The sequence below is a fragment of the Hyaena hyaena genome, unplaced genomic scaffold, assembly GCF_003009895.1.
Source record: "Hyaena hyaena isolate Hyena2069 unplaced genomic scaffold, ASM300989v1 scaffold_820, whole genome shotgun sequence".
Lineage (NCBI taxonomy): Eukaryota > Metazoa > Chordata > Mammalia > Carnivora > Hyaenidae > Hyaena > Hyaena hyaena.
This window is the reverse complement of record NW_024081454.1, coordinates 539,487-554,283: the sequence shown is the minus strand read 5'-3', so window position 1 is coordinate 554,283 and position 14,797 is coordinate 539,487. Positions and strand designations below refer to the sequence as shown.

Genomic DNA, 14,797 nt, shown 5'->3' with positions numbered 1-14,797 from the left:
GGCTTGATGACGTCTGTATTTTAGAAATTCTGGAGAGAGAAAGACCATGTGTGTTCAGTGGGGGTGAGGGGCCGCAAGCAAACAGAGCTGCCAGAAACTCTTCCAGAACCAGAACAGAAAGAGCTCAGGAGGGGAGACGGCATGGATGTGAGCTCTATGAAAGGAGCAGAGGCTGCAGACTTGGGATGGCCCGTCTGTGGAATGTGGGGAAGAGAAAGGCAGCAGAGACCCAGGCTCTGGCTTAGGGCTGGCGTCAATGGTCCCCGAGCACCAGGGAACAGAGGCCTGGGAGGTGGTAAGGAAATGATGAGTTCTCTTGGAGGCTTATTGAACTGGAGGGCAACATGAGGTCTCCAATTGGAGGGGCTCAGTGGCCATTTGTATCAGGAGACACCCACTTCCCGGCACCCGTGCAGAGGAGAGCAACCTTCCCACATTCCCGTCGAGTCTGACCGCCTCCCCTCTCTCTCTTCCCAGTACTTCGTCTTCACCGGGGTGTTGGCCATGGTGACCTGTGCAGTTTTCCTGCGCCTGAACTCTGTCTTGAAGCTGGCCGTGCTGCTGATTATGATTGCCATCTACGTCCTGCTCACTGAGACTGTCTACGCGGGCCTCTTCCTGCGCTATGACAACCTAAACCACAGTGGAGAGTAAGTGCCCGCCGTGTGCATGCTCAAAACCTGCTCAAAGTCCCGCTGGGAAATGGAGCCACTGGGAAAATGATTGAAATGGAGACACCAAACCCCGGGGACTGTTGGACATGAACTTCTGTTTCTCAGCTCAGGCACTCGTTAGCCTACAAGTCTAAGCAACATCCTCAGTTTTAATCCTGAAAATCAGCATTAAAGTTTGAACCAAATAGTAACTAAATAGTAGCTCTGGTCTCCTCCAAACCTAATAATTTGTGATTCTCTTCCAGTTTAACAGCTCCAAGACGTACAGGGTCTGATTATAATTTGGCTGTGGCAGGATTAATAATAGCAGACACTGTGCATCGAACACTTACTATGCTCCTTGCACCGTATTATTTTTGAAATAAAAAAAAGTACTGAAAAACAGGGACACCTGGGTGGCTCAGTTGGTTGAGCACCCAACTTCGGGTTAGGTCATGGTCTCATAGCTCATGATTTCGAGTCCCGCATCGGGCTCTGGGCTGACAGCTTGGAGCCTGGAGCTTGCTTCCAATTCTGTCTGTCTCTCAAAAATAAATAAACATTTAAAAAAATGTCTCAGTCTAGATTTCTCAGAACAGAGCCTGAGAATGGCTGAAGGGCTGATGCAACCCCAGGGCAGTGAAAATGAGGGGGAAGAAACCAGGAGGCAAATGCAAGCTGACGCAGTGTTATGTGGTCAAGTGGGCTGTGAAGAGATTGAGGAGAGACACTCAGCTGAAATGTCTCTGGCATTGGGCGGTGAGTTGGGGAAAGGCAGCTCAGGGTGGAGAAAGGGAGAGGAATTTCTCCACTGGCTCTAGCCCTTTCCGGTCTCTCGGGAGTCACAGCTCATTCTCTGGTTGAACGTCCTGGTGACAGCCCGTGGCCCCTCATACAGACCCCGCACCTGCAATGTGGAGCTTTATCTGAGCCAGAAGTGGCAGAGACAACTGTCCTCAGGTGTGGGAAGCACAGGGCTGAGACCACAAGAAGGGGCCAGCCAAATGAGTAAAAGAGGAGCCTGAGATTACCCAAAAGCCTCAGAAAATGTGCATGATACTAGTAAGACGAACATCTAGGATCCAACCCGTGGGTAAACAACATTAATAATGAGCCATAGTTACATCTGCACTTTTAAAAGGATAAAGTAGTTCAGATATTTTGCTGAAGTTCTTTTCCCTGGCATTACTCTTTTCTCTTTCTTGTAAGCTCCCATTTCTTCTTCTTCTTTTTTTAATAGTTTATTGTCAAGTTGGTTTCCATAGAACACCCAGTGCTCATCCCCACAAGTGCCCTCCTCCATGCCCATCACTCCCCTTCCCCTCCCTTCCACCCCATTTGCCCTCAGTTTGTTCTTGGCATTCAAGAGTCTCTCATGGTTTGCCTCCCTCCCTCTCCCCCACTATTTTTCCCCTTCTTCTCACCCATGGTTATCCGTTAAGTTCCTCCTAATCCACCTATACGTGCAAACATATGGTATCTGTCCTTCTCTGCGTGACTTATTTCGTTCAGCATAACACCCTCAAGGTCCATCCACGTTGCTACACATGGCCAGATTTCATTGTTTCTCATTGCCATGTAGTATTCCATCGTATACACAAAAATAAACTCAAAATGGATAAAGGACCTGAATGTGAGACAGGAAACCATCAAAACCCTAGAGGAGAAAGCAGGAAACAACCTCCTTGACCTCAACCGCAGCAATTTCTTACTTGACACATCCTCAAAATCAAGGGAATCAAGAGCAAAAAATGAACTATTGGGACCTCATCAAGATTAAAAGCTTCTGCATGGCAAAGGAAACAATCAATAAAATTAATAGACAACCGACAGAATGGGAAAAGATAGTTGGAAATGACATATCAGATAAAGGGCGAGTATCCAAAATCTATAAGGAACTCACCAAACTCCACAGCTGAAAAAAAATACAATCCAGTGAAGAAATGGGCAGAATACATGTAAGCTCCCATTTCTAATGCACTTAATGTGTACCCTTCCTATCTGCGTTTTTTTGTTTTGTTTTGTTTCATTTTGTTTCGTTTCATTTCTTTTATTTTGAGGTGGGAGAAGGGCAGAGAAAGGGAGAGAGAGAGAGTACCAAGCAGGACCATACTCCACGCAGAGCCTAACACGGGGCTCGATCTCAGAACCTTCCGATCATCACTTGAGCCAGTATCAGGAGTTGGAGGCTTAACCATCTGAGCCACCCAGGCGCCCCCCTCATATGTTTTTAATACATATTTAGTTATGCCTATATTATAAGTTACTTCTAAAATTATTTTGTCATCATGCAGTATTGTATTTTTTAGACACATGTGGGTTGATGACTACAGATGTAATTCTGTAGACAGCTTTCACAATCTGCAGCTGTAATATGTTCTTATTATATAATATGAACGTAACCAAAATAGATTTATCCCTTGACCTACTAAAAGACTTTCAGGCTGTTAGCAGTTTTCCTTACTTAAAAAACGCATCAGTGACCATTATCAAAGATGTCTCCTGGAACTTCTATATGAAAGTCTCACTCGCTGGATTGTAGTGTATCCGCATTTCCCACTTTGACGAAATTGCCAGATTTGCTCTCCAACGTGCTTAAGGCAGTTTCCCTCTCACACGCCATGGCTCCATTGCTCCCACTGCCGCCCACGCCATCGTTAGACTTTTAAAATTCTTGTTGCATTTATGGGTGTCTCATTATTCTCATTAATTCCTTGATCATGAGTAAGTGAGCACATTTTGTATGTTTGCTTATTAACCATTTGGATTTCCTTTTAGGCAACTCGTCAGGTCCTTTCCTTTGGCTGCTTTATCAGTTAGGGTGTTTGCCTTTCTCTTACTGGATTTGCAGAGGTTCTTTATGAATTCTAGATGCTAACTTGTGCCCGCCGTACACGTGCATCAGACACTATATGCACGTTACCCTGTTTGAGCAACCGTCTGAAGAACACTGGTTCAGAGAGGTGAAACAATTACCCTGGTGCACGCGGCCAGGAAGGAACAGACCTGGATTCAAACTCCGGTCTTCCCGGCTCCTATATCCACCTTTGTCAATACTGCGTACACTTCTTTAAAGTCAAGCTGAAGAAACTCTCACTGGATGCCCGGGGTTCAAAGAATGTCAAAACAGTTTCAAATTAGGTAAAATGGTTAGTGGCAACAGGTGCCCCATGGGCAAACAGAGGGCGAAGAGATGTAGGAACACAATAAGCCACGTTTGTGGTCAAAATAAAATTAAACCAGCTACAATTTAGTCATTCAAAAGGAGCACAGCTTTTCTTTTTCTTTTCTTTTTCTTTTTCTTTTTTTTTGTCTTTATTTTATTTATTCTGAGACAGACACACAGTGTGAATAGGGGGAGGGGCAGAGTGAGAGGGAGACACAGAATCTGAAACAGGCTCCAGGCTCTGAGCTGTCAGCACAGAGCTCAACGCAGGGCTCGGACCCAGGAACCATAAGATCATGACCTGAGCCAAAGTTGGACATTTAACTGACTGAGCCGCACACGTACCCCAGGAGAGCGCAGTTTTAATGGGACCAGCCAGGATTTGGGCTTTAAATCCAGAGTGTTTTGGATTAAAAAGTCACTTCCCATCTCTGGACCTTAGTTTGCCCGTTAGGGAAGTGGACTAATCGTCCTCTATCCCAGGGCCATGTGAGGCTCTGGTGTGCCTGGCACATGGTAGGTGGTCAATAGCTGTGCATTCCTAGCCCCTCCTTCCTTCGTAGGAGAGAGCTTTAGTCCTGAATTCTGTTCTGAGGTCTTTTTTTTTTTTTAATGTTTATTTATTTATTTTGAGAAAGAGTGTGAGCAAGGGAAGGGCAGAGAGGGGGCCAGAGGGTGAGAGAGAGAGAATCCCAAGCAGGCTCCTCGCTGTCAGCGCAGAGCCCCGTATGGGGTTCAAACCCACAAACCACGAGATCCTGACTTGAGCCAAAACCAAGACTTGGATACTCAACCAACTGAGAGACCCAGACGCCCCTGATCTGAGGTCTTAAGGAAAAGTTTGTAGTGAAATTGTTAAGTAAGGTTGTGCACATAAACGTAATCCCAGGCTCAGTGTTGCCAATGTCCGAGTGTTTTTTTCAGCTTCTTCCTGATCCAAGGTCAATTGTTGGCTAGTCTCGAATTGACTCGCACTTTGCTTTCAACAGAACTAAACTAATAAAGAGCAGAAGAGCTCCTCTCTCCACTGCAGTAGAAGTCAGCAGGTCAGCAGATGCCACTGTCTATCCACTTGGCGGCCAAGGCCTGCTCATGCTGGTTCAGGGGCATTCTGCTAGTTGTTTCTGGAGCTCAGGTACCCCGGTAATGAAAAGTACGGAAAACCTTACATCAGGTGGCCTGGCATCATCTCCTGCGAGATGGTCCCAGATACTTCAGACTGACATCGCCCAGTCTCCATCTCACAGTCTCCACGACAACTCCTTGTCTCAGTAGATGACACTGAGCCCAAAACTGGAGAGGCACCCTCTCCCCCAATATCTTATCAATCCCTGGAGAGTCATCTTCCGCAGCCTCCCTTGCAGAGAAGCACCTTATCATAACACTTGTGAGTACAAGTTTAGGAGTTAAAGGACTTAGGTTCAAACTCCAGCTCTGCCATCAACCAGCTGTGTGATCCCAAGGGAATTCATGGAAAGTGATGACCTATCTAAGCCTGGCTTTTCTCATCTGTAATGTGGGGGCAGTAACCCCTCCTACACTGTAGAAGTTTCAGAGAGATCAAATGTGATCATGGAAACTTAGCACAAGGCCTGGCATAGAACAAGCACTTGATTAATACTCGCAATTATTATCCCCCGTACCCCCTCCATGCCGTAAATGCTGCTGTTCTGGAACGATCTTTACTCTCATTGCTGCTGTCGCATATGCCTGATTCCCCAGCCTCCAGTCTCAATCCACCCCTCTCTGAAAGCCATCAGAGCCATCTGATGAACTCATCATCCTTCTTAAAACCCTTAAGGGACTCCTTATTGCCTCTAAGAAGCTAAAAGTTCAACCTGCTTCTCAAGGACTCCACACGCCATCTTGCTCTGGCCCCTACAACTCCTCTAGTCTTTTCCTTTTGTAGCTGCGAAGGCCACAGTGTACCCATCCTGTATTCTAGCCATGGAAAACCAGGCTGTTTACCCACCCAGTGAGCTTCTGCCCTTCCCCCTGCCAGATGCGTCCATCTCTGGATTTCCAACCCATCCCTCTCAAGGTCCAGCTCACGGGCAGTAACGCCCCCTCTGAACATTCCTCATTTTTATTCTGTGCACCTAATCTTCTCTCATTGCGCCTCTCCCTCAGTGTTGCGATCACTAATTTTCATGTTCTCCTCCTCCCTTAAAGTAGGAGCATTTGAGGGCTAGGACCATTACTCATGCTTATATGTTGGCACTTAGTAAAGTGTCTGGCAGCAGGCGTCCAATTAAATATTTGTTGAGTGAAACAATAAATACATGAGTGACTAGAAGAAACATTAGCTCCTTTGGAGTCATGGCACACCCCTGAGTCACCACCATAAGCCAAGTGTCTTCTCTCCACGACCCCTGTGATCTTTGCTCACCATCCCCCTTAAAGCAAGCGTTCCCTCCAGTAAGGATTTCTGTGTTCCACCTCTTCTAGGTCCTGCAGATGCACAGGTGAATAGGACATTATTTCTATCTTCAAGGAGCTTATGGGCCAGAAATTACAAGAAAGTGCATAGAGGAGGGCACAGTGGCTACTGAGAAAGCATCACTAGACATAGCTTGGTGGCCAGCCTTCACCACTCACCGGATCAGTGAACTTGAGGGAAGCATGTACCATTTGAGCCTCGGTTTCTTCTTTACTGGAATAAGGATAATAGTAGTTACTTGTTGGGGTTCCTGCTGGCTCAGTTGGTTAAGTGTCTGACTTTGACTCAGGTCATGATCTCATAGCTCATGAGTTCAAGCCTCACATCATTCTCTGTGCTGATAGCTCAGAGCCTGAAGCCTGCTTCAGATTCTGTGTCTCCTTCTCTCTGCCCCTCCTGAGCTCATTCTCTCTCTCTCTCATAAATAAGCATTAAACATTTAAAAAAATAGTACTTACTTGTTGATATGATAAAGGGCAAGCAACATGTATGTAAAGTGGTATTACAGGTATGGCATAAAATCAGCACTTAGCTAATCAGTCATTAGTCTGGGGACAGAATAAAGCATCCATTCAAATTGATGGTTTATTTTGAGTTTTAAAAGGGGTAATGGGAACTAAGAACTAAACCAAACTTTTGGCTTCAGGTACACAATGGCTAAAGCTCTGAGCTTGGTGCTTGACATGTGAGTGCACGTCTTGACTCTGATAGAAATCAGCTGTGTGACCTTGGACGCATCGCTTCTCCCTTGGCCTCAATCTTAAATCTATAAAATAAAAGCCATGCAAGGGATATTACATTTTCTATTACACACATAACATACAATAGAATGGATCCCCCAACTCACACTGTAAAGTATGTAATTACATGGAATTAGTTTCAGAATATACACCGAGTGCCAAAGTAGGTTACAAAAATGGAATGAACCGTACAATTCTGAATTTGCAAACATATTTTTGCATGAAGTGACATGTAGTTGGCTCCAAGATATTAACCATTGTTTTCTCTGGGTGGTAGCCTGAAGGACAATCTTTATTTTCTTATTTTAATTTGCATTGGCTTCCAAATTTACTACAAGTAGTATAAATGCTTCTGTAATAAGAAGTAACACTCAAATAAAATGCGAATTTTTATGAGACGTCAGATAAGATAATGTCTAAAGACTGTTCTAGCTCTGGAGAATTATATTATTCTACATGTGTTTTCACTTAATTATGTCCCTTTCTATTAGCACAGGGAGATGGTAGTATTAATACCGTTTTTTTATTAGCATAAAGAAATTAGTTCAAACATCCTTGGTTTCTCTGCCACCCAATATCAAGCAAAGTATTATAATTTCATACAAATGTTGGTCACTTGGCTCTCTCGGAAATTCTTCGAAGAATCACAAAAGCTACAAAAAAATCCTTCTAAATTTATTTATTTTTATTTTTTAATGGTTATTCATTTTTGAAAGAGAGAAAGAAAAAGCACAAGAGGGGGAGGGTCAGAGAGAGAGGGAGACAAAGAAATTCGAAGCAGGCTTCAGGCTCCGAGCTATGAGCACAGTGCCCGATGCGGGGCTTGAGCCCATGAACCATGAGATCATGACCTGTGTGAGCCAAAATCAGATGCTTAGCCAACGAAGCCACCCAGGTGCCCCTACTTCTTAATTTAAATAACAGTTCTTTTTGGACATTCCTTGGCCTGGCTGACTTTGCACATTTTGCAGGCTTTACTCAGACTGTAATTCTTCAATCTGAAATACATCTGAAAGACTAAGAAACCATTCATAATCATTTTCTCTTTTCTTCTGAATTCGATCTAGTCATCTATTTTTGGTCAATCACTGCTTTCAAGAGGCATTTGTGTTTTCTCTTGAAAGTAGGTTGTAAGTGATAAATTGCAGTCCTTACAAAAGGCTTCCACATCACAAAGAAAAGGATGTCAGAAGTGCTAGTCAGAGCAAGGTTGGGGCACACTCGGGGAGTTAAACAAAGGAAGTCTCCCATTCAGACTAAGCCTCGTGAAGGAGGGATTTGTTTAAAGCACCATTACCAAGATCAAGAGTAAGTACTTCAGCTTTTAAACCAGGTAGCCTAGCAAGATCTATGCCCCATACCTAGACAGCCCATCCTATCTTTTCCTCCTCAAGTCTTATAGTCCAGTAAGACTCTGCTCTTGAATTCCCAGATCATCCAACCTGGGTTACTTTCTCTTCCCCTGGATTCCCATGGCAACAAGGCTGTATTTTGACAATGGAGTATATTGTGTTATGAACTTAACTCTCTGTTTGGTTCTTTCCTTTGCTGGACTGTCTTGAGGGCAAACACAATGTGCCTTCTTCACTTTCTGTATCCCGGCATGTGCCTGGCACACAGTAGTGCTCAATAATTATGTGCCTCACTGGGACTATAGAAGAGAGACACAATAATGAGTACCATCTATTATTAGCATCTTATCTCTAAGGAAAGGCAGATGGAACTAGGAATTCACAAATCTGAATCTTGTTCCAGCCCATAGACATCTTGGTCCCCTGGGTCCCCGTATGCACAGCCCCCCATCCCCCCCAAGAGAAAGAACAGTTCCATTTCTGAGTTCTTGCTCTATATGCAGAGTTGGACTGGGCCTGCCCTGTATCTGCTGGGAAGATCTTTTATATAAAGCTAAGTGAGAAGCTGATGTTGGGTGATGGGCTCTTGTCCCCATGTCTTGAGCCCAGCGCTACCCCTGCTCACCTCCAGTGAGGATAGAAAAGAGAAGGCCAGAGACTGCCTTGATGTAGCCATATCAGTGTTCACTCTATTCCTCTGTCTAAACACTGCATTTCCTCTTCAATGGCCGCTTGTGTCCTTAAGCCTCATCAGAGCTAAGTTGCTCCTGAGTATATGTGTGCTTATGGTTGGGAGACAATAAAACAAGGGAGTGACGTCATTTCACTTGATGAGACAAAAGATTCTGGCAACTGTGTAGGAAATAGATGGTGGGGGGCAATGCCAGGGGGCTCTTGGAAGTCATGGTGGCTGTACTCAGGTGTTGGAGGTAGAGATGGTGAGAATGGATGGACTAGGGACCTGTTTGAGGGGAAGAGCAGACATGACTTGGATATTGGGGTGGTGAGGGCTGACTCCTATGGTTGCTTTTGTATTTGGCTTAAACACCTGGGTGAGTGGATGAGGGAGGCATCACCTAAGATGGAGAAAACTGGCAGAAGAACCAGGAGGTAATGGAAAGCAAGTCCCAAGGTCCTTAGAAACTTATTTTGAGTTTTCTTCATTAGCCAATGGAAGCCTGTCAGGAAGACTATTTCCACAAGCCATAGGTGTCCACATTCAAAGCCTGATGTTGCTCCCTCCAAACCCTTGGCCTCCTGGCCTAGCTTGTTCTGGAAAAGTCTCTGTGCTGGGCTGAAATGAAAGAGAGAAAGCATTTAGAATCAACCAAGGGACTCCTTAGAACTTCTGAATCCCCTGGATGACTGAGTCACATCAGTGTTTAACCAAACACTTGCTGCTGGCCACCTTCACCTGCCTTCCGGCTCGGTCTTCTGGAGAGCCTGGGACAGGCCAGACCAGTGACACCTCAGCTCGTGCCCCAACACGGACTGTGAATGGAGCATTTTGGGGGGTAAGGGGGTGTCAGTCCAGGAGGAGATGACGCACCGGGAACAAAGACTTTATTAAAAGATAGAAGAATTGAAGTGGGGATTGTAACGGTGCCTGACTCACAGAATTGATGTAAGACTCTTAAAAATGGAGAGAAGAATTAGAATAGTGTCCAACTCATAGAACTGACTTAAGAATCTAAAGAATCTAAGTGAAAGCCCTTAGAACAGAAACAGCCACATCGTCAGCGCCACATCCATCTCTTAAAGAGAATAACATCTAAAGAAAAAGTCATGTGGATTTCTGTGACGAGAAAGTTTCAAAGCTCTTTGAAGTCTGGTCATGTTTTTTGCAAAGGGAAAATATTTTTATCGATGTGAGTACATTGTTGAGACGATGGACTCTAAATTCATCTGCCAGGTATGACCTAAGTGGTTGCATATCCTTGAGTATCAACTGATTTCTGAATTAGCCTATGGGGAAACCCTCAGACCACAGCCTCTATCAGCTAGTGGGTGCTCAGGAAAGATTCGCTCCTTTCTGTTTACCCCTCTCCTCCCTGAACCCCGGTTTCCTAAGGAGTCTCCTTGGAGCCCCTCCGTGATTGTACCCATGTCACCGCTTGCCTTTCTTCTCCCAACAGAGATTTCCTGGGGACCAAGGAGGCGTCACTGCTACTGATGGCCATGTTCCTCCTCGCCGTGTTCTACCACGGACAGCAGGTAACCCCAACACTTGCGCCGACTCCCCTCTGTTACCTGGTGGTTTCTACTGCTGTGAAACCACCCTGGAAGGCCTCTGAGCCCTTCCCTGCAGCAAACGACCTGCCACTGCCTGCAGGAAGTTCTGATTCTTAATGAATCAATTCCTAATAAAGCCCACCTAATAAAAAAACGAAGCTGAAGAAGATAATTTGGCAAGCCAGGTGGTTTTAATGCTCTTTACGTAAATCTCTTTCAAAGATATCATGGCTATTAACAAATAAGTAAATAAATAAAAACTTTTAATTTCTGCCTGAGGCAAACCAGGATCGCTCCGAATTCCGTGGCCCGGATAAAATCATTACTGGAGAAGTTGTGTGCTGTGCTAGATAAACATGCAGGTGTGAGTGTCTGCTGAGCCAGGTTCTAATCCCGCCTCTGATGCTCAGTGTGTGGCCTCAGCCAAGTGGCTCATCTCTCTGAGCCTAGTCGTCTTCTTCATGTCTGAAATAGGATAGTGGGGAGCCTGGGGGGCTCTGTCGGTTGAGTGTCCGACTTCGGCTCATGTCATGATCTCACAGTTTGCAAGTTCAAGCCCCGCATCAGGCTCTCTGCTTGTCAGCTCGGAGCCTGCTTCGGATCCTCTGTCCCCCTCTCACTCTGCTCCTCCCCTCCTCAAAAATAAATAAACTTTTGAAATAAAATAGGATAGTAACACCTGCATAGGGCCGTTTTGAAGAATCCGTGGAGACCGTCATGTGCTGCATTGGCACAACGCCTTACAGAATTATAGGACGTGCTTCGTTACTTCTTTCTCTTAAGTGGATGAAGTGCCTACTGTATAGATGCCACTTCCCGATGAGCCTCTACCCTCCCGGGATCTGGGGTGGGCACTGTGGCTGGCTCTGTACACAAGCCCATCCCTCGCCCCAAAGGTTCCAGTGTCCTGGAGGAGCGAAGACCCTAAATAATACCACGAGAGACCTGCTCTGTGTGGATCAGGCTATCTGAGGACTTCAAGCATTGGAGCAGCAAGAACTGATTCTGCGTGATACCAGGTTCGCCTTGGAGTTTTGGGGCGGCCAGTAGAGCTTCTCCGTGTGGACGCGGACCATGCAGGCTGCGGTGCCCATCAGTGGGGGAGCCTTTTCCCTCCTGGGCAGAGCCTGGTTCTGCCCTAGATCCCGGTCTGTCTTTCTTGGGTCTGTGTGCCCTTCAAAAAAAAAAAAAAGTAACCAGGAAAGGAGAAAAACAAAACACGAAGACTCTCAGCTAGAACAGAAATAGAAACACGGCACTGAGAAGTCACCATGGAAACAGGGAGGTAATAAACCCCGAGAAACCCCGAAACAGCCCCAAACCCCGAGAACCTAGAAATACATATAAAGTTATGTGTAATAAGGGGGAAGGTAAAATGTAGTCAAGGGAGAAAAGGAAGAATGTAAAGCCGTGGTGAGAAGAGACAAGGAGGGAAGGGGTGGTCTGTATCAAGTTCCTACTACGTGCCTTTATTATCTCGTGTAACCCTCCCAGCAAACCGGAATGGTTGTTATCACAGATGAAGAAAGTCACCCTACGCAGCTAGTTGGTGGGAGAACTAGAATTCAAACCTAGATCTTTCTCCAAGGCCCCCCCTTTCCACTTCCCTAGACTAGAGAAAGAGAGAAAGAAGCTAACATACCAACACAACGGCCCAGGGCATTCAGTCCTTCACCGTGACTTTGATTTGGTTTTAAATTTGCCCCAGTGTTTATGGCAAAACAATAGGCAAATGTCAAGATCTAGCCATTTCCACAGTTTCTGTAGTGAGGTATTTCTGGCTGGCTGTCAGAGCCGGGGTCATATCTTCCATGTCTTGATGGCTTCTAGAAGTTACAGAGAAGTGCAAATAGCAAATAGCAACCCATTCAAGGGCTATGAAGATGGAATCAGATAAGAGGACTGGACAGAGAAACACACCCAGGCTCCATCTCCCAAGTTTGAAACTGACAAATGAACAGCCCGCCGACCTAATTAAGTCAGAACCAGTTCTGAGTGAGGGTCCTCATTCCAAATTAAGAAGGATGTTCCTTTCTCCTCTGTTACCTTAAGGAATTATTTTGTGCCCTGGAAATGCTCCTTCTCCAATACTCTTTTAACATTCGAATCCAACCTATTCTGTTCTCCGTTTCTCCTAGGAAACAGACAACCTAACTGTGTTAAGATTACTCATAAAGTAGGAGTATACTCGGGCATCGTGAGGGTCTGAGTGCTTAAGTGACATCTGATCTGTTTCCTTCTTATTTTTTAAATTTTTTCATGTTTATTTATTTTTGTGGGAGAGAGAGAGCACAGCTGGGCAGGGGCAGAGAGGGAGGGAGACGGAGGACCCAAAGCAGGCTCCATGCTGTCCGTGCGGAGCCTCATGCTGGACTCAAACTCACAAACTGTGAGATCATGATCCAAGCTGAGGTCAGATTCTTAATGAGCTGAGCCACTCAGGCGTGCCTCCCCCCTAATTTTCAACTTTCAGAAGGCTCTGAAATGACATAATCGTATCCCAGAATGGTAGCAGTTACCATTCTGGGCTTTGGAGTGGGAGAGAAGTATTCAAACCCCAACTCTGCCACTTGGTGGATATGTGACCTTCAGCAATCTACTTAACTCTCTGAGTCTCAATTTTCTCACCTATAAAATGGGTCTGATAATAACATTTTATACTCCCCAGGATTGTTATAATATTATATGAGAATATAATTATAATGTATTTACTATAGTGGTCTGCACAAAGAATATGCTTTCAAAAATTGTAAGCTATGAATATTTTACTTTGAAAACAAGCCTGAGACTAGCAGGCAAAGCATTACTATCCATCTGGTCCCAAGTCACCTGAGGTCATAAAACCCATAAGGGAAACCAGACAGAAGCAGGAATCCACAACTTCTGGGTCCGTCCCATTTCCACCACATGCCCCTTTGTTAGAAGAGTCTTTCTGCAGGATCGCATCATTCCTATATCCTCTGTCAGGGTCCTGTTTATCTGAAGCAAGTCTGTCTACTCCTGAGTCTGCTACCTGCCTCCACCAATTTCCCTTTGTGACTCAGTGGCCCTCCAGTTTTTAAAGGCTGAATAATGCCCACTGATGGCTGGTACCCAGCAGCAACCCGGTGGGAGCGTAGGTAATTACAACGTATCTCTGGGGACCGAGGGATTTACATAACTGAACAATTAGGAAACCTCATCTTGTACATATGTGGATGTGATATGCCATCACTTCCTCCTCCTCTGAGGCAGGAGAACATTCCAAATGTTGAACAGGAGAGAGCAGTCGGGTGCCTCCTGCTTCCCCTGGTTCACTTGCAGCACTGAGGTGTGGGCTTTGCCTCAGGGACTCCATTTATAGCACAGGAAGCCATGTCTCTGCATAGGGACAGAGATTAGTAAAGTCTCCAGGCACCTCTTATTCAGATAAAGACAGGCACTGGGACGGTGTGGCTTAGAAGGAAAGACCCAGTGGGGCACCTGGGTGGCTCAGTCGGTTAAGCGTCCAACTTCAGCTCATGTCATGATCTCACAGTTTCTGAGTTCATGCCCTGAGTCGGGCTCTGTGCTGACAGCTCAGAGCCTGGAGCCTGCTTCGGATTCTGTGTTTCCCTCTCTCTCTGCCTCTCTCTCTCTCTCTCAAAAATAAACATTAAAAAAAATTTTTAATAAGGAAAGACCCAAGCATTGGAACAAAATGTTCTTTTTTAAAATATTTTTATTTATTTTGAGAGAGAGAGAGAGATGAGAAAGTGAGTTCTTTTCTTAAAATGTTTTTTTTTTATTTTGAGAGAGAGAGAGACAGAAGCCCAAGCAGATTCCACGCCATCAGCACAGAGCGCCATGGGGGGCTCCATTCAACAAACCCGTGAGAGCATGACCTGAGCCAAAATCAAGAGTCAGACGTGCAACTGACTGAGCCACCCAGGCGCCCTCATATGAACCAAATATTCTTAGACTTGAGTCTCAGCACTGTCACTGGAGATGGGTGGCATTGAAGAGCTCAAGCCCCTAGGGCTGCCATTCCTCAAACTGTAAAATGAAAAGGATAATCGTTCTCTGCCTGAGGTCATGTCCATATAATGAGGGGGTTAAGAGTCACAGCTTAGAGTCAGAAGGCCCTGAGTTCAACGCCAGCCTCTACTTGTGATCCATCGGACAGTTGACTTTGCCTTACGGTGCCTCCATTTCCTCACCAGCGAAATGGGAATAAAGTACCTACCTTGTTGAGT

At 45.4% G+C, this 14,797-nt stretch overlaps 1 protein-coding gene across 1 annotated transcript in view; it reads left to right on the top strand.

Moving 5' to 3' along the window:
• Window positions 1-14,797, top strand: part of ADCY8 (adenylate cyclase 8) — a 217,938-nt gene that overhangs the window by 176,689 nt on the left and 26,452 nt on the right. The window contains exons 12-13 of the mRNA XM_039219469.1: window positions 478-650; window positions 10,487-10,565. Coding sequence (XP_039075400.1) covers window positions 478-650; window positions 10,487-10,565 — 252 coding nt within the window. The remainder of the gene's footprint in view (window positions 1-477; window positions 651-10,486; window positions 10,566-14,797) is intronic.